Genomic DNA, 19,787 nt, shown 5'->3' on the forward strand with positions numbered 1-19,787 from the left:
CATTCGGTCTCTAAAAGGTTCGCCATCACTGATGTAGGCTGTGCCTATTATCACATATGGCAATATCTAGCTAAATTACAGTGATCCAAATAACTTAGCAATGTTAGGATAGGACTTCAATGGGAGACCACTAGGTAATCTCAGAACTATAAGCTGGACTGGGAAATTAAAAAAATATCCCACAAGGAAGCAACAAGGAAACTGCATGTACAGGGTAATTGGAAGACAAGCTTGACCTGGAAAGCGTGTCTTTTTAATGTAATAATCTATTTTGAAGTTAGGAAGGTAAAGTAGAATTCTCATTTATGGTTTGTTTAGGAATTGCTACAAATATATATACCATGATCACCAAAAGATAATTTATTACATTTTTAATTACATTATGGTACACATAACAGATGATCAATAAAGACACATTCATAAATTATTACTAGTATAAATGTATTTCATAATTGTGCGTTAGGTATTCAATAACAGTACGTTGTATTTTCATAACTGGGAGTTTCATTCACATAGCTTATGAATCAAGAAAAAAACAAAACGCTTCTAAGAAAAAAAATCCGTAAGTTTCTTACATGGTGTTAGCTACATTCAAATCCTTTTCATAACCATTAATCACATAGCATAGCTGTTTTCAGCATGGAATAATACTTAAACCCATTTTTGCAAAGTGAAAACAATATTATGCATATTAATGATTATATTCTTAGAGATTTTATCAATAACTATAACCCAGGCAACCCATGTTTGTAGGAGCTGAAAATTCAGCATGCCAAACTCTGTCCAGACTAAGCTGATTTTTCTTCTTGTACTCAAACATCTTATAAGCAGCAGCATGTCAAATCTGCCATGCAAAGCATTTTACACCTTACCAAAGCAGTTTGTTCCAGCTGTTGAACTGTTTTCAAATGGATTTGTTCCCCAGTGTTTCACTTAAGTGCAAGTATCTGAAAAGCAGAGCTGTAGCAACTGATAAAGTTACTGGAGTAGTAATCTTGTGCTGTAACATGTGACATATATCATTCATATAACATTTTCCTCCTCCTCCCATCCTAAGGCTAGTGTGAATGTCTGACCATGTAAGATAATTGCTATCTTACCATGAGAGAGTTTTGGAAACATTTACTTGATTGGGAAAAAACCCTAATAAGTAAAAAGAACACTAAACTTTGTAAAAGTGTAACTTCTTGAATCATAAAATTATGCAGATGAGTCTTAAATTTCATCCAAGATTATTACATGAATACACAATATATTTGTAAAATTACTCTCTAAGTTGTCAGCACAATTCAAGCTTTTTCTCAAGCAAAATGACTTCTTATTCAGTTTTTAACAAAGTTAAAGTCGAATCATAAATTGCCATTAGTTAACAAAATTGTGGTGCTCAATAATTTAATTTTGCTGCATGATAATAAAATTATTTACTCCACTAGAGAAAATGTATTCTCTATGAATTAGTAAATACAATGCAGAATTTACTGTCAGTTGCTTTCATGATCTTTTCTTCTTCTTCCCCAAACAGAATTCTCTGTTACTACTGTTTGCTACATTCATACTATAAGATTGTTGAAAACACTGTTGGCTTTTCTGGTTAAAAAAAAAAAAAAGGTTTACCTGCTTAAAAGGGATTAATCACTTCAAGTTATATAATCTCACAAGCCTATCAGAATTCAAATTAATTTTTCAAAGATTTATAAAACATTTAAACAGGGAACACTGAACATTTTTGCTATGCGATTGCCTTTTGCTTTAAAGTATAATGAACAATATTTAGATACTATAATACACAGAGAAGTATAAGTCTTTCTATTCAAAATATATTAAGTGGAAATCTGAGTCTATGGAACTTTTTTCAGAAACTTTTTTTAATTTTGTGAAGAATTAACACGACTGCTAAGAGTGGATTCCTACAAAATAGAATTTGCTGTAAACCAAATTATGAATTCTTATGCAATACTGTAGACTTTTTGCAAACAAACCACCTTTCATTCTATCCCACTTTAAGTTTTAGTAAGGGGGGGGAGGGAACTGAACACACAGATTATATTTTCAAAATGCAGCAGTTTTATTTTGTGTCAAGCCCACTATCTTACAAAGTCTATATACTTGAAAAACACACGAAAACTGGCTGCTTTTACATTGCTAAAAGTCATGGAATTAGTCCTGGCCATTTAAATATTGAAGCTTTCTCCACAGCCGCAGGTTCCTTTGATGTTTGGGTTATTGAAAACAAATTCACTGGACAGTTTGTCTTCTATGTAGTCCATTTCAGTTCCTAAAAGTGTAAGTTGGGCTTTTTTTTCAATAAACACTCTGACACCTTTTTAAAGAGAAAAAAAGAGATTTTGAAAGATTTAGCATACAACAGGCTTTTTTTTTTTACTACACAAAATATTGCTACAATGTAGTTCATATATTTCACTACAGGCCAACAAATATTCAATAGGTTATAGATATTCCTTAAATACTACTTGCTTTGCACTTATTCAGTGATGTACTCTGCAAGCTATACTGATAATTTTTTTTTGGTATTTTTCCAAATGTGTATGAGGCTAAACATTCAAAAGTAGGCAGACTTAGTCATAAAAATAAACAAGTAAATTACTGGACCTTTAGTCAGTCATTGATTTCATGGTAAAAGCACCATGTTCGCTTAAAGGAGAGAATCAACCTCTGTCAATATTCTACAGAAAGGCGGGATATAAATAAAAATTATTCTTATTGATCTGGTTATTCAGCATGTTGGATTTAAAAGCCAAAGGGATGTTCTTTGGTGAGAGCATGAGGTCACAAATCTAGCACCTGTTGGCAGCAACACCTGAAGCTAAATGTGTCTTTTCCCTGGACAGCTGCAGAAGGCACACCTGGGAACAAAGGCATGGCTGACTAAAGAGCTGCTCTGCCCATCCCTATGTGCTCTGAAGCACCTTTTGGCCTTTGAATCTGAAGTGCTACACACATTCAATTCTGTCGATTCTATTTTACACACTGCAAATAGATTTAGTCAGAAGTTAGAATTTGCAATGACTTTTGCAGTCTTACTATCCCGAGTACACTTACCATCTTGTACTACTTCTTCGTCAGAATCCCCTTTTGATTTTGTATATTCTAGTGTATAGGACAGGCCATTACAACCTCTTGTGCGCACACCGACTTTCACTCCTACCTGAAATATAAATATTAAATTATTAGAAACATTTTTTGCATGAAGCCAACAATTCTCAAGTGCCAGAATTACTGTCCCAACGCTTTTATCGTAATTTGAATAGTATAAAGTTTTAGGGCAAATCAGCCATACACACAGATTCTGAGTCCTTTCAATCTAAGTCAGGGGTCCTCAACCTTGGCAACTTTAAGACTTGTGGACTTCAACTCCCAGAATTCCTCAGCCAGCTTTGCTGGCTGAGGAATTCTGGGAGTTGAAGTTCACAAGTCTTAAAGTTGCCAAGGTTGAGGACCCCTGATCTAAGTGTCATTTATTTTTGAGTAGGGTTGTGCAAAACTCTACTGTAAGTCTCATAGAAAACAATTGCCCAAATGGGACATGACTAGAATATGTTCACCTAAATTAAGTCAATTTTGGCCACCTTTTAGGATATTAGGATCAGTGACCTAATGAATCAGGACTATTTTGATTTGTACACAGAATGAAATTGGGATTTTTTTTATTCACATAAAAGGGATTTGGGGAGCGAGAGAGGAGGAAGCAAACCTGCTAGGAAGATGGAGCAGGCAGATTTGGTTGAATAAATATGTGAGAGACGTGAGCAACTAGGAGAAGCAACTGGGAAAGATATGGGAAGGTTGAGGTGGGCTGACTAGTGGGACCAGCCAGCAGCAGTGAATGAGAGAAGAGGGCTGGTAAGGTGGGTTGAACCCACGTCAGGCTAGAAGTGCTGAGGAGAAAGAGGGTGTTTCCATAGTTGCTTGCCAAGATGTTTTGTTTGAGTAATGCAAAATCAGAGTGCCATAATAGGAGTGTTCTGAGGATTGGTTTTGCAGAACTTTTGCAAGTTCAAAATGATCTGGCCCAACGTCTAGATTGCAATGGTTTGTTCTGGATTTGAAACAAAACGTTTTCCTGTTTCAATCACGTTCCCATCAACTATAATATACTGGTGACTGGCTACAGCAATACCCATTAGCAGATTGTGATGCACTCCTGAACATCAAATAATGCCTGGAATACCATCTAGCACTACTTACGTGGTCAGGTTTGTCTTTTAGCAATTGTTTTATCTTATTCACTGCAGATGGAGTCTGAAAGGTATTAAGAAATTTGTGTTACATGACTCATCAATTGCACCTTTTTAAAGCAAATTTATTAAGTTACCAAAAAGATAAAATACAAATTAAAAAAAAGGAAAAAAAAGATTAAAAGAAAGACAGAGGGGATCAAAGGGGTGGGAAGCGACAAGAAAACAAAAGGGGGGGGAGAAATATATATATAATGACTTCTAACTTTCTTCAGATGTAATAAAATAACCTCTTACTCTAAAACAAAAATGTTATAGACAATATACAAATATTGGATTGTATGTTCTATTTTGTCCTTTTTATTCATAGAAAACTACAAGTAGTGAGAGAATAATTACACTTGAATGTTTAGGGAAGAATAGAATCAAGAGTTTCTTTTAACGTCAATTGTTTTGTTGAACTAAAAATGATACTAACATTTCTCAGCTGCTATCTATTCATCTTTATGCGGCACAGTAATCTAAAATAATCTCTTGGCAGAATCTGAATTCAGCCCTGTTTTTCAGCTTCTCATTATCTTTGGCATGGGTTTTTTAGAGATACACCTATTATTCCAACCTGTGAGAGGAATAATAATTAGGCTTCCCAACATTCCAGTAACATCTCTTTTGAATTACACTTATTTATATATAGTTGCATGTGTAGTTTGTCATTAATGTAATGCGGTGGAGGTGGGGAGACGGGTCTACGGGAAGAGTCCCATTTTGCAATCAAACATTGATTTGACACATGGAAAAACCTCTTACAAGGTTTATAACTCAGAAATAACTGTAAGTCCATCTAACAGCTATTTGGACATGCTAATATTACGTTTTTTTGTTCATTATAATTTTATACATGAAACCCGACTGGGTGACTTTGGGCCACTCATACTTTCTTAGCGCAACCCACCTCATAGGGCTGTTGTGGGGAAAACAGGAGGAGGAAGGCTCAAAACCTGGAGTTATCTTTAAAAATAATGAAGACTCGTTAAAAAATAAAATAAAAAATAAAATTATATTCCTTTTAATCATTTAAAAATATAAAGGAAGTGCTCTTGGATGGTCAATATTTATAATATTTTAAGAAAATATTGCCTAAGATTATGTATGGCTATCATATTTAAATAACATTTAATGATTTCCAGATGAGATTGATTGATCTGAGAAGCTAAGCAGGCTTGGCCTGGTTAGTACAGTACCAGGGAGGGAGATCTCCAGCAGTTTAGAAGGCTTGGGATAGATTGGGAAATTGGAAAACTACTCCAGAAGAAAGCAGGAGCAAACCACTTTGGTCACATTGTTCAAGAAAACTATGTAGACATGATCCCAAAGTTCTCAGGGTTAGTTTTGCTTATGAAAATATAAATCATACTATTTCAGATCTCAATACATTCAGAATATTTAACCATTTCTCCATTGAGATAAAACTGAACACCACAGAGCTGGTTTTATGCACAGAAGACTGAAAGCTTTACTGTGCTTGGCCCCCAATACCTAGGAATACGTTCATTTCTAGCTAAACAGCTTGTTCTCATATACAAGTAGTCCTCAACTTACGACCACAATTGAGCCCATATTTTTCATCGCTACGCAGGACAGTTAAATGAGTTGCACCCCATTTTATGATCTTTTTGCCACAGTTAAATGAATCACTGCAGTTGTTAAGTGAATCTGACTTCCTCTATTGGCTTTGATTCAGAAGCCAACCTGGAAGTTTACAAATGGTGATCACATGACCCCGGGAAAGCGCAACTGTCATAAATACATGCCAGTTGCCAAGTGCCTGAATTTTAATCCTGTGACTATGGGGATGTTGCAACAGTCCTACGTACGTGTGTAAACCGATCACGTCACTTTTTCCAGTGGTCTTGTAACCTTCAAAGTCACTAAATAAATTGTTTACTGTAAGTCGAGGACTACTTGTACTACCCAATGCTTGGAGGAGTAGTTGATGCCCATCATTACACACAATAAAGCTGTGTGGCAATAAAATATAATAATCTGTTCCATAATTTATATTGAAGACCAGAACAGGAAAATTACACAGAGGCATTTGTGTTTTCACCCTGATATAAATTCCTTTCATGTATTTCTCTATAATTTTTTTTTTAAAAGGAGGTGGGCAACTACAGAAAACACAGTGGCATAAAAGTTATTTTCCAGCTCTATAATCTTCAATATTGGGGAATCTCAGTTGAGATACAATAAACTGACAAGCCTTGGTTTACAGCAGAAAAAAAAGTATCACTACAAAAGCTTCCAGTGCTACATTTCTCCCTCTCATAACCTCTGGTAACAAAATAATGAAAAGCTGTGAAGCTCATCTCCCACCAGCTGCACGATGGCAACAGTTCACCAGAAGCAATACTGTACAGGTAATCCTGCAATTCACTTAGTGACTGTTCGAAGTTACAACGGCACTGATAAAAGTGACTTACGACCGTTTTTCACACTTACGACTGTGGCTGCATCCCTGTGGTCAGGTGATCCCCCTTTCGCAACCTCCTGACAAGCAAAGTCAATGGAGAAGCCAGATTCACTTAACAACCATGTTACCAATTTAACAACTGCAGCAATTCGCTTAACAAACGCGGCAAGAATAGTCGTAAAATGGGGCAAAGCGCGCTTAACAGATTCTCATTATCTTTGGCATGGTTTTGTTTTTTTTTTAGAGATTTTAACAGATTTCTCACTGAGCAACATAAATTTGGGGCTCAACTGTGGTGGTAAGCTGAGGACTACCCGTACTGCGTCTGGAAACACTTTTTACCTAGCGCAGTGTTTCTCAACCTTGACAATTTTAAGGCATGTGGACTTCAACTCCCAGAATTCCACAGCCAGCAATGCTGGCTGTGGAATTCTGGGAGTTGAAGTCCACATGCCTTAAAATTGTCAAGGTTGAGAAACACTGACCTAGCGAATGTTTCTGCCCGTGGTGGAAAGCAGATGAGGCATATATAGAAGAACGGAAAAAAGGGGGGGGGAGGCAGATGGAACAAAAAAGGGGGGGGCTTCCGGAAAAGCGGCTGCACCAATCCCCGCCAGACCATCACTGGGGACCCTCCGCCCGCTCCAACGGCACGCCTGCGCAGCACGCTTGTTTACCAACCGGTAGCCCTCCCCCCCCCGCCCAGAGCCTCAAGCCCGCTCTGCAGCGAGCGACAGATTCGGCTGCCCGGTGCAACTCCCCCGAAGACTGACCAGCGTGAGGGCTGCTCGGGTGGCCTGGATCTTCCGCTTGCTCACAGCCCGGACCGTGGCTCGGACCATGGAGGAGGCCATGACCCCCGCCCACCTCAGCCGCGTCCTCCAATGTAGTCCATGCACCCAGCGGTCGAAGCCACGCAAAGCCAGGCGCGTTGGTGGCGTCAGCGAGGGAGGGAGGGAGGCGGTTGTTGTTCGAGAGCTTTCGCCGCTATTGGGTGTATCGCGCGCCACTCGGTATTCTGGGTGGGCGGGTCAGTTCCTGAAGAGGTTGGGTCTCTCCGCCCTTTTCTGCAAGGCCACCCAATCGCAAGAGTCGAGCCAACCGTCCGCGGACGGTCCTCTTTTGTCGTGGGTGGGTTCGGGAGAAGGCTGGGAAACTGAGGGGGCTCCCGGTGGAATGTCAGATGTACGTAGAGCGAACCTTTTTATGTTAAACCATCGCAGTGTTTCTCAACCTTGACCATTTTAAGGCATGTGGACTTCAACTCCCAGAATTCCACAGCCAGCATTGCTGGCTGTGGCATTCTGGGAGTTGAAGTCCACATGCCTTAAAATGGTCAAGGTTGAGAAACACTGTGTTAAGGGAATGTGATAGCTAAAAAAAAAAAAACACCGAAAAGAGAGCAACCTGTTTCTCGCCCGTTTTAATGGAGTTCTTCCTATTTCTTTCCAACTGAACTTCGTCGGATATATGGCTATAATCCTGCTCGCTTGGGACTCCCCTGGGAACACATTTCTTTCTAATCGGCAGACGAGGTTAGGCAATCAATCCCCAGCGGAATGAGCTCCGGAAATGTCGGGATTATGATTCCCACGCTCGCAGAAACAAGCGAGGCTCCTGGTCATAATCTGGGAACCCTGGGAACCGCATTCACGAAGAATTTGCTCAGCAGTTTAAGAAAGGCGTCGCAACTGTAAAAAGTTAAATGTGAAAAGTTAAAAACGGCTTGGACTCGAATTGCATTTATTCAGTTTAATCTTGTAATGGCCTCATTTCCCAGCTGTAAGTAGAATCCAGAAGTGCCACCCGAAGGTGGGTTTTAAGAATCCCATTTTCCCCACTGAGAAACATAATACGGAGAACTTACATGCAAGGCAGACAGCTCTTTCCCCCCTGCTCTAGGATATATTTTTTCCTCTGCTCCTTTTTTCTTGGCATTCCAAACAATCCCATCCGATGAAAAAGGATCTGATTGCTCGCGGTCTCAAGCACTTCCCATCCTGGAGGACCACAGGTCAAGCGTACCTCTCTGTATTTCTCCTGAGCTTGAAGCAACCACTTTAGATTTATCACCCCTTTCGTTAACATATACAACATTTATACATTTATCTATATAAATAAAAATGTAAATGTTCGTTTGTTCAAAATCTTAAATCTCCGAAAGTCCTTCACCGATTGCTTTGAAATTTTGACACAACGTTGCATTCGAATACGCGCGTGTTTTTATATACCTACTATTATATAGATGTCACACCTGTGACAGGTAAAAACATGCTTTTTTGGAAAAACAGCGTCACCTGTTGGACATAAACATATTACAAACGTGCGCTTTCTCTTTTCTTTCTTTTCCATTTAACCAGACTGAGCCACAGCAACCCGTGGCCGGGTACAGCTAGTATTTAATAAATAACTTCTCAAAATTTCCCCTATTTTTGTTACATTGATCTTATTGCTGCTTCTGACAATCCTGAGAGGAATAATTCCTACTTACCAAACCCTGTATAACTTTCTAAGAGGCCATGAAGGGGTCTGTATTCCAAAGGGACAATTGAGTCACGGTTTACAACTGAACCACCAAAGTCCTACTGAGAGGCACAGATTGGAAGGCCAACTGCTTGTGCTGGAAGGGTCATTTCTAATTCCAGGAGAGGGGATGATCCAAGATTTCAGGAAACGTGCATCAAATAGGGAGTGACTGGCTGACTCCTGCCCGCAATCTTCACATTACTAGCTGGCTTGTAACCACAGTTAAATGGTTAGGAAAGTCTCCTCCTTGTAACTTGGAAAGACGTACTAGGTTGGAAGGCAGAACCCAGGTTTCCTATAAAAGCTCACATCTGCATCACTATAATGGAAACATTTTAATTCAAGATAGTTTCCAGCATATAATTGCATTCTGTATTTTCAGGCATATTGGTTTATTTCAAACACTGCTTCATTGTCCCTGATCTTCTTCCAAAAACTAGCTTTAAGTTTTCTCGTGTTTCACAGCCTTTCTGGATGTTGTCTTTAACCAACTGGAGTATTATGTTGTCTTATTTGGGAAAGAGAACATGCACTTCCATCCATATTTTATGTTAGAGCTTTAGACATGATAAACAAATATTTCTTTCTCTTCAGTTCAGTCGACTGTAAACTGAAGTAAACCCTGAATATTTGAGGTGTTTTTTAATTTGCAGCGTTGCGTTTGGTGATGGAATAACTGACTGTGCAATGCTAGTGTTTTTAAAGTGTTTCTTCTACCTGTAGACTTCTTTGTAGTGTCTCTTCATGGACCTGGGATAAGTTACTTTTAAGACGATAGGCAAAACAGCACGTATTTTCCAGCCTCTTGTTTTTGATCATGCAATCATTATGATCAGGTCCCTGATGATACTGTTTATTTGCTAGTGTTTCAATAAATAGTTGTAGATATCCTAGGGTGTCTTTATCTCCCCCGGTAAGCGAAATCCAATTTTGCCTTTGGCTAATTTGGTATTTTCTTTTAGTAAAAGTCCTTGAGAAAATGGCATTTTATTAAAATCATTATTTCACCCAAGTGATCATTTGAAAATGAATAAAAATAATTGATGTTTCTATCCTCCTTGCTTTTATGTGCATTTTAATCTTCAACATGCATCTGATACTTATTTCAAATTCTGATGTGTCAAATTAATTTATCTATGCAAAGTGTACTTACATGGATTTTTTTAAAAGAACAGAAGCTACTTTTGAGAGTTCTTATTAGAACAGAGGATTTCAACAAAGCTGTATGCCAACTTTAATGTTATTTTATTCTGTATATTTAAAAATGTGTATCATTTTTTTTAATCACTTGTTAGATATCTTGAGTAAACTTCTGAATGAAAAATGGATGAAAAGTTTGTATGCACATATAAAATTCTGAACAGTAGTTAGATAACCCAATCGTGCAACACAAAAAAGGTAGAAATTTAAAGTTTTCTTTTGACTGTTTTATTTCCAAGGTCATAAATAACAGTGTCTTATGTTTTTGCTGTATATTTTCTCCTGGAAAGGCTGTACTGCATCATCTGAAAAAAATTCTGACATAAAACTTTGATGAGGATGAGGATGATATAAAAGTAAATCCTTGCCCAGCACACTCATGTTTAGTTTTCAATAAAGCAGAAATGTGTTCCTTTGTTTTAACTCCCTTTTGTTTCCTTAGAGGAATTTTTTCAAGTTGTGGACAATGGGAAATAATCATAGCAGCAGCAAACATAACTAATTTGCTTCTCACTCTCTCTGTACAGAAAGGACAGCAGCATAGCAATCATAATAAAATAGAAGGGAAAAATTCACTCATTGGCACTGCTTTCCACAAAGATTTTTACATAAAAATTTACTTAATGTCCATGTTTTAGTTGTCCGCAGTTTAAAATATTTGCAAATATGGCAGTAGCAGTCCAGAAATATTCCAAACACTTTTACACAAGGAATCAATGTTCAACATTAATAAATACCCTTTTTACTCTTCAAAAATAATATTTTGAAGGTGACATTATATTTGGCTTGCACATCATTTAAGTGCACTCAGACATTCACACTGAATGTAGAAAGTCTTAGAAGTGATTTGGGTGAAGGATTTCCCTGATCTACATGTTTTACCTAGTAAATACAAACATGATTTTCTATTAAAATGCTCAAACCTATTTAGAGCAAGGATTCATGGTATGAACAAACATTAAAATTCATTGCCTTTGTAACTTTAGCAATTTAATTAAAATAAAAGGTGTTTTCTCTAGATTTATGTCAAAGACAGTTTCTGCTGCTGTTTTGTGAACCCAACGCCTATAAAAGAAACTTTTCTGAAGGAAATTGATGGTCTGTATTGCAACTGAAAGATTGCTTCAGTTTCTCAAGAATCTTGTTGGGGTCTCTTCTGTGAAGCTTTTCCCTGAGTCATGTATTTACTGGAAAGGCTGCCTATATAGGGAGACAAAAAGCTCAAAATGAAGACATCAAGAATAAAGTTATAAACAGCATTTTAAAAAACTTTCCCCCAAGGGTAAGTCAGTTCTTCATAACTCAGGAGAAATGGAACATCGGTAAAGCTGAAGTAAATACCCTTCTTCAAATCACTGTCCAATTTCTACGCTATTCGCAGTAGCTCTTTTGTAATCTCAAACTTCGTGTTTCTCGCAGAAGAACATTGCTTCCACTTTAAGATACAGTCCTTTTTGTCTGTGCAAGATCTTTGGCACAATCTGAATATACATTTATTTAATTAGCGTGAGGGTTAATTCTGTAATGAATTCATTTTGTTAAAAATAGCCAATTAAAAATTGCCCTTTAAAATCATGTTTAAAACCAGCCAACCAAACTCACTCATCCACCCGTTCAAACTTGATTATATGCACTGGTGTCTCTGCTGTAGTTGTACAAGGTAGGGCATCCAATTTCTCTTCTATACATTTCAGTGCAATACAGCACCCTTATGTATTCCTAAATATCTTTTTTGGGCATGGAACATTCAACCCAAAGGTACAGGACATTTCGTATTCATGAAACTTGTGTGCCTTATTGTAGGACATAGAAAGGTGTGTTTTTTTGTAATAAAAAATGCAAATCTAATAACCAAGTCTGAAAAAAACTTTCCTAAAGGCGAACAAAACGGGGGCATGTCAGATATCGGGGTGGGCAGAAGGGAAGGACTTCATTCCAGAGAACAGGAGTAACAATAAAAAAGACATGTTTTCTAACAAGATTTAAATGAAGGAACCTGGAGCATGTCCCCCTTGTCAGAATCTGTGGGGCAGGTAGATGTACTTGGGAGAAATCAATCATTCAGATAACTATGCCATATAGGGCTTTAAAGGTAATAATCAGCACACTGATTATCAGCATACTGGACAGTAGTGCAACTTGCAAAGTTAACAGTGGCACGTGAACCTTACAAGAAGCAACCACAATTACCTACATTGCTGCATTCTGGATCAACTGATGGTCTAGAATGGTGGTCTTTAAGGGCAGCTTAAAGTTCTGCAAAGGCTCTCCTGGCCACAGCTACCACTTGCTCTTTAAGCAGGAGCTGTAAGTCCAAGAGAATTGTCAGGTTGCATATCAAGTCTGAACGAGTTAATGCCACCTCATGTAGAACCAAAGGTGAAAATATTCCAGTTCTTGGATCTAGGGAATCTAAAAACCCTATAACCACTCAGTATTGGCAGGGTTGAGCTACAACCTGTTCTTCCCATCCAGACTCTGGGAAAAAAGTCTCAATAGTTTCACTTGGACAGCCAAGGACAAAGATGTATAATTGGGAAGCAACTACATACTGAAATGTGGTGTAGGCAATGTGATTGAGATGGTGGGCTGCAATTTTTATCACTCCTCACCCCTAGTTATGGTGGCTGGAACTGATAGGAGTTTCAACCCCATACATACTGTACATAGAGTATCTCTGCATTAAGGTAAAACACAAATGTATTGCTTTTAATGCAGATCAGCAAATGACAAATGTATCTTGAAAAGCACTGCCTCTTTTCATTAGTATAAGAAAATGTCAATGACAACATCTGTATATTGACCACATGATGCACAATTCTGCTCAGACTACTGGGTTGGATCCTAAAAGCCATTCATGTAGGAAAAAAGGCAGAAATAGATTCTCTTGTTCCTTCCACATGCTGCAGCCCCCATATTGCTCGTCAAAAATTCTGAGAGCTGGAACAGCCCCTCAACCTGACCCAAAGAACTGGGTAGAGGGATGCTGTTGAAAACGCCAATCCCAAATTTTTAGCCATTCACCAAGGCAAGGAGCTTACATAAATCATTGCGGGGGAAAAAAAATCTGCGATACTTTTTCATCTATTTTAATAACTACATTCTGTATCATTTCTTGGACAGTAAGGTTTGCATTAAAAAAAAGCTTAATTTACAAACCTGACTGGGGACCCAAAAGTAGTTTCCCTTTCTGATTCTTTTTGTCTTCCTGTGGAGAAAGTCCCTTTAAAAATAGATAAGAAAAAGCATGAACAAACATCTGGAGGCAGTTAATATACAATATAACAGAAACATAACCCTGCAATATCTTAATATTGGATATCTTAATAGGTATTCTGTTTGGAATGATGTACTATGAATTTTATCATGTACTAAAATAAAAGCTAATCTTATTTTTTTAAAAAAAATTGATACATTATTTACCTGATTTAATCGACCAGAGTGTTTAACAGCACTGGATAAAGGGGTCCCACATGGATTTTCTAACACCAGAACACCTTATAAAGTTAAAATTATAGTTTGTTAAAAAGAAAAAGTTTCATGTCAAATACTTTTGACCTCAGTCAAAAATCAGCTCCCAAGACCTGATTCATTGTTAAACCATGGTTTGTTACCTACATAATTGTCTGAATTTACACACTGCCTTTGTCTTTATTGATAGCTTACATCTCATAATAATCGCATTCGTGCAATATGCTAAGACAAAACTAAACAAATAAAGTGCAACATTTGGAAGGCTATCCTTTAAAAGAGGTCTATTGGTTTTTGTTTGGTTTACCTGAACAAATTGCTAGTTACAATTTGAAACAAAGGGAAGGGGCAGAGTTCTTAATCTTTACTCTTGCAGTTTTCCTACTGAAAATTTCCCTCCCTTTCACTACTCTCTCTTTCCTTAATCCAAAGGTTAAGCACTTTTTTTGGGGTGAAGGTAAAATTCTCAAGTAGCAAACTGAAAAATTTAAAAAGTTACTAGGGGAGGCAAAATCTTGATTTAATATTTTACCAATCCTAGGACACAACAATGAAAATTTGCACAGAGACAATACACCTGAAATAAACTCTCTTATGTTATATCCAAACTAGTCTCCATGATTTACTTTCTTACTTACTTCTACCCCAAGTAAGCAAATGACACGATTTCCATTATTTCTATTTTTATTATTTGCATTAACAATGTCATTATACTGATATAATTATGCAAATAATGTTATCTGGGTATAACAGCCGTCCCCTCTACTTGAACAGTCCCTTAAACAAATGCTACAGTTAAATTGTGTTTTTATAATATAAACATCATTTTTTAAACTATTTCTTTCTTTTCTACTAGAAGTGTTTCAGTGTCAAGGGTTATATCCAGAACCCTTGTTTCATAAATGGAAATGAATTTCAATTACTTTCATTCCTTACATTAACTTATGTACAGCAAAGGGCACTTAAATTTGCTGACTAGACATTCCTTCCAGCTGATTTTCAATGACTTCCCTTTTTGTCTGCAGCTCTCAATCCCAAACTCTCATGCTGAGTGTTAATCTCTGCACTGTTCTAGATCCAAATCATAGCTTTAGAAAGATAAGATCGTTGAGGTAATCAGCTTAATCCTGACGAATATAGAGTAAAACATCCATTAGTAGCATTGGACTGGACCTAAATTTCATACCTGCACCTCCTTTGTGCTGTGGGCATTCTTTTTTTATGTGTCCTTCCCTTCCACAAATAAAACAACGTTTTTCTCTTAAATCTCTATCTTCTTGCCGCTTCCATTTCTCTCCCATCGGCTTGGGAGATTTCTCTTTTCCAATTTCCATTGCTCCTCTTCCTGGTTTATTTTTGTTGGGCGCACATATTTGCATCTTTCCATCCTTTAGCAACACTTCTCTTTCTGTAGTTTTAACTGGGGTTTCTTTTTCATCTTTACTTCTTTTTTCTTTATTTTCTGTGTATCTTTGGTTTTTAGGATCTTCACTATCATGCCGTCTTCGGGATCTATAACAATGTTGATTGAAATAATTTTTCTTTTATGAAATTTAAACCCGAGAAGTGTACTATAGCAAATCACTTTAAAATGTGCTGGATTCCTTTCTCCTACTGCACTTCTTGGAGTTAACAGTAAAACACATTCACTAGTCTTTTTTGCAATTGCAGTTCCCACCTTTAATTTTTTAATGTATTATTTCTGCATTACTTGTATTTTCAAATGTCCAAATAAATTTACTTGGAAGATCCTCAATCAAAACTGAAGGCATTGATGAAAACAACTGTATACAGTATGCAATACTCCATTAGGTCAATCTAATGCCATCTTTTCAGTAACAGTAGTATTTTCAAATTATGAGGATTCATAGTTTCAGAATACTATGTATGTTTTAAACCAGGGGTCTTCAAACTTGGCCCTTTTATGACTTGTGGACTTCAACTCTCAGAATTTCTCAATCAGGCACACTGGCTGAGGAATTCTGGGAGTTGAAGTCCACAAATCATAAAAGGGCCAAGTTTGAAGACCCCTGGTTTAAACCATCTATCTTCCACATGCAGCATTAAAGTATGGAGGAAATATTTTTGAGTTTCTAATCATTAGATTATTTCTGCACTTGAGGAAAAACGAACTTACTTTCTCCGCATCGGGCAGTCTTTCATGAAATGTCCAATTTTTCCACAAATTCTGCAACATCTGTCATTCGGGGCCAATTCTCCTTCTGTAAGCACTTCTGGGTCAAAAAAATATTCCTAGCAAAGCATTAAACATAGTAAGCTTTTAAGATCTGAAGACACTATGATTGTCCATAAAGCACAATAAGTAAAACCTATTTCTTAAGTCTGACTGCTAGTATTTATTTTAAATTGTTTATTTCAGTAAGGACTCTAGAAAACATCTAAAAACCTCAAAAATTACAACTTTAGATCCAGTTCATATAGAGCTTTCCTTTTTTAAATGCAATCACACACACTGTTTATGCTTATCTGTATATATTATGAAGAAAAGATCTTATATTCAACTTACATCTTACGCAACTAAATAAAAGTAGATCTCTGGTTTTCTAATTAATTTCACCTTGAAATGGCTAACATTTGATTAAATGTTGCAGGGCAAATTGTATTAAATAAAATAAAACTGCAATATTTGGTTACAGATCCACTATTTGTGACATGGAAATATTTAGACACATGATTCTGATAAATAAGAGCTTTCAATATCTTTGTAAAGATATGTTAGTTTCTAAAGTACCTAAAAATATATTGTATATAGATTGCAGTTCTATTATCAAAAACATCATAGATCTCTTCAGTAATTTCATTTATAAACTATATCATAACGGTCACACTTTTAAGTAACCATCCATTAATTTAAAATGTGTATTTATTTTCTTCCATCAATAAAAAGTATACAAACTGACTGAGAAAAAGCATCATTAACAAAGTACTTGAAAGACAAATGGGTCATGAATTTCCTAACATACTCACCATTTTTGAAGAATATTCTTTTGGAAATCCTCTTATTGGAGTGCCAAATACCCTCCTGCCATTTATAAAAGCCTTCATTATAAAATTTGTCACTAAAATAATTGAAAGAAAAATAATTAACTGTATAATCAAAAATAATCAATATATACTTAGATGCAAGTATACGTACGATAATTCTGACAAAATGTCTTACTTTTTCTTGATAATCCAGCTCCAAGATTATGATTCAGATCAAAAGGATCTGCAAAACAAGTATTAGATGTTAGCAAAATCCATAGAAAAACATTAAAACTAGCCTTATCAACTGAATGGGTATTTCAGAACAACTTTGTATCTCTTTGACATCTCTACATAGAATTCACATATTGTATTAAATATTAATTTATTTAGCAAGATATAATGATCTGATTCCCATGTTATAAACAATGGCTGATAGGCCATAGTATGGCACAGTGTGATAGATGCACTCAGTCCTAAAAATGGAGAGTGATATCTAAATTCTAGAATGATATACTGTATATGTAAAAATTTAACATGAGTAAAGTGTTGACAATTATAATATTCAGTCATTTTTTATCAATCCAAACTTCGTTAAGAACTAGAATTCAATATAGTCAGAGAATAAAGAGAAAATTCCAGTGCAAGGAGAAGGAAAAAGCAGTGAAATGTACTTTAGGATCTGCCCTCAGAAACCTAGAATAGATTAGGCTGGATGGAAAGAAGAGTGCTATGCAGACAAAGCTACGAAAAAGTATGACAGGGTCAGCATCAGATCCCTGTGATTTAATCTGTAAAATTCAAAGGAACGAAATGATTGCAAGAGTTCTACATAAAGTTATGTACATTATGAGACACAGAAAGAATAAGAGAGACCATAAGGGAAGTTCAGGTACCCTACAAAACCATTCTGTACTACAAAATAACTCTGATATGTGCTGTATACCCATCTTAATTTTGTTAGAGACCATTTCTTCTTTGCACCCTTTGTTCAATGTAACATGCAGAGCAATGGCAATGGATCCAGCAGCTCATTTATAGACTGTCAGCAGTGACCTTAATAAAGGACATCAAGAGAAATACCTTGCAGAAAAATGCTAAGTTGATGTCCTTCTTCAATGTGGAATAGTGATATCATTCATTCCAGTGTCAGACACTCTTATGCATATAGAAGCTACTCATCCAATAAAGCCCTTGCAATAAAAAAAAATCTGTATGTTAAAATGTCAATAAAATACCTTCAATGACTATGTATTTCGAAGTCCACTGTTTCTTGAATGTTGTAAGCAAACTTTTTCTTCGGATGCAGATAACATGCTCTTTAAAATCAAATTCTTCAGTATAAAAACGTAGAAGTCCTAGCCATAATTCACCAATGGATTCTTTATTTTTACCAAAATCTGACCAATCCTCTGACTGAAAAGAGAGGGGGGGAAAAAACACTTTTTTGCTCATTTTTTTAGGTGGTTAAATTTTAAAATGGAAATGTAATTTAATTATTATGCACAGACACACATTTAACCTGTGCACAAAAGGAACGTATTCTTCTGTTTTTTGACTACTCTAGGATGAAAATTGAAGCCCCATAAAAGCACAAGGCTGATTTCATTGAATGTAAAATCTGCTAATCTGAAATAATCTGTTTATTAACTAATTTCCTTTAGCCGTACAGAAGCTGATCACTGGGTTTAATAATATAGGCTGAGGCTGTCCTCTTTTTTATTCAGCAAATCTTAGGAATGTAAAATTTAAGAATACATACAATGTTTTGCCCTGAATCAGTCAGATTCTCACCAGTTCATTTATTCTGTCAAAGAAATAAACATTCCAGTCATCAACTAGAATTTCAGGTTTCTTTGGCTCTTTAAAGATCTAAACAAAGAAGTATTAAATATTAGGTTAGCATTAAACTGGTAGCCTTTGAATTCTTTTAACTAAACATGGATGTGTACAAACAACAATTATATACTGCACCTCTTGAAGAACTGGAATAACAGGTGGACTTCTCTGCTGAAGAAAATAGAGCACCATTAGAGTATATGCATAGGAAGATAAGCTGCCTCTGGATGCATCACCAATGTCGCACATCTGGAGTGAGAGAGAAAAATTACCTTCAAGATTTGGTTGTTCTTGAACTTTCCCCCATAAGATCTGGAGATTGCTTTACCTTTGTAAATACTTTCATTGTGTAACAAAGATATTTTACTCTGGGATCGATTGTGGCATAACAAGACAAGAGCCTTGTGTTATGCAGAGCCTGCAAAAAACAAAGACTAAGCGTAAGCCCTTTTTCTTTTACAGAAGGATCTGAAAAGGTAAAATGAGAAATTCAGTCATGGAAAGCTGTTCAGAGGTTTATCAAGTTTTAGACTGATACATGGTAGAAAAGCTTCATTTTTAAAATATGCCATTAAAATGAGTCATTTCAGGAAATCATATGCTTCTTTGGGACTGACATATTTTTACATTAAGCTATTTTCACAGACTATTCTGACACAAAATATTGTAAAGACAAGGCTGATATATTTATCTTCCGACTTTTCAATTTTAGTTAACTGCCCATATCATTGCTTGCTATTTTGTTTTTGGTCCATATGATGATGACACTCAAATATAAATTGAAAAATTGTTTTACCTTGGAGCCATGGACCGTTCCTATTTATAAAAACGTCTTAATGGTTATTTGAAGAAATATTTACATTTCAAATTGGTAAATGCTCTTACCAATGTGTTATACAGACTGATGTCTACTTCAAGGCCACTTCGGACATGAAAAAACTTGACAATCGGCACTTTAGCAGTTGTTATGGGTAAGATGTTTCGTAAACCTATGCAAGTACAAAAATACTTACTTCAAGTGAACTTAGTGACAATACTAGACTTACAATCCAGCATACTAAATAAAAAATGGAGCTTAATCTACAAAAACATATTTAAGG

General features: G+C 36.3%; 2 protein-coding genes across 2 annotated transcripts in view; both read right to left on the reverse strand.

Moving 5' to 3' along the window:
* Positions 1-2,046: 2,046 nt before the first annotated feature.
* Positions 2,047-7,584, reverse strand: ISCA1 (iron-sulfur cluster assembly 1). The gene is made up of 4 exons (XM_015818525.1): positions 7,440-7,584; positions 4,207-4,260; positions 3,061-3,166; positions 2,047-2,320 (listed from the first exon to the last, which is right to left on the reverse strand). Exons 1-4 carry the CDS (start codon positions 7,518-7,520, stop codon positions 2,172-2,174), a joined length of 390 nt encoding a protein of 129 aa, XP_015674011.1. The 5' UTR covers positions 7,521-7,584; the 3' UTR covers positions 2,047-2,171.
* A 3,029-nt stretch (positions 7,585-10,613) lies between these two features.
* TUT7 (terminal uridylyl transferase 7) overlaps positions 10,614-19,787 on the reverse strand; it is a 33,404-nt gene continuing 24,230 nt past the window's right edge. Inside the window, exons 18-29 of the mRNA XM_015818527.1 lie at positions 19,573-19,676; positions 19,016-19,105; positions 18,823-18,936; positions 18,643-18,720; positions 18,087-18,264; positions 17,045-17,092; positions 16,852-16,943; positions 16,001-16,116; positions 15,050-15,375; positions 13,816-13,889; positions 13,552-13,615; positions 10,614-11,592 (exon numbers count right to left, since the gene is read on the reverse strand). Of these exons, the coding sequence (XP_015674013.1) occupies positions 11,525-11,592; positions 13,552-13,615; positions 13,816-13,889; positions 15,050-15,375; positions 16,001-16,116; positions 16,852-16,943; positions 17,045-17,092; positions 18,087-18,264; positions 18,643-18,720; positions 18,823-18,936; positions 19,016-19,105; positions 19,573-19,676 (1,352 nt within the window). The 3' untranslated portion in view covers positions 10,614-11,524. The remainder of the gene's footprint in view (positions 11,593-13,551; positions 13,616-13,815; positions 13,890-15,049; positions 15,376-16,000; positions 16,117-16,851; positions 16,944-17,044; positions 17,093-18,086; positions 18,265-18,642; positions 18,721-18,822; positions 18,937-19,015; positions 19,106-19,572; positions 19,677-19,787) is intronic.

This window comes from Protobothrops mucrosquamatus, unplaced genomic scaffold, assembly GCF_001527695.2.
Source record: "Protobothrops mucrosquamatus isolate PMUCROS unplaced genomic scaffold, P.Mucros_1.0 scaffold758, whole genome shotgun sequence".
Taxonomy (NCBI): domain Eukaryota; kingdom Metazoa; phylum Chordata; class Lepidosauria; order Squamata; family Viperidae; genus Protobothrops; species Protobothrops mucrosquamatus.

Coding starts and splice junctions, on each gene's coding strand:
- ISCA1 (XM_015818525.1), bottom strand. CDS start 7,520: ATGGCCTCCTCCATGGTCCGAGCCACGGTCCGGGCTGTGAGCAAGCGG. Junction 3,167..4,206: donor TAAAAGACAAACCTGACCAC/GTAAGTAGTGCT, acceptor TTTATATTTCAG/GTAGGAGTGAAAGTCGGTGT. Junction 2,321..3,060: donor CGAAGAAGTAGTACAAGATG/GTAAGTGTACTC, acceptor CTCTTTAAAAAG/GTGTCAGAGTGTTTATTGAA.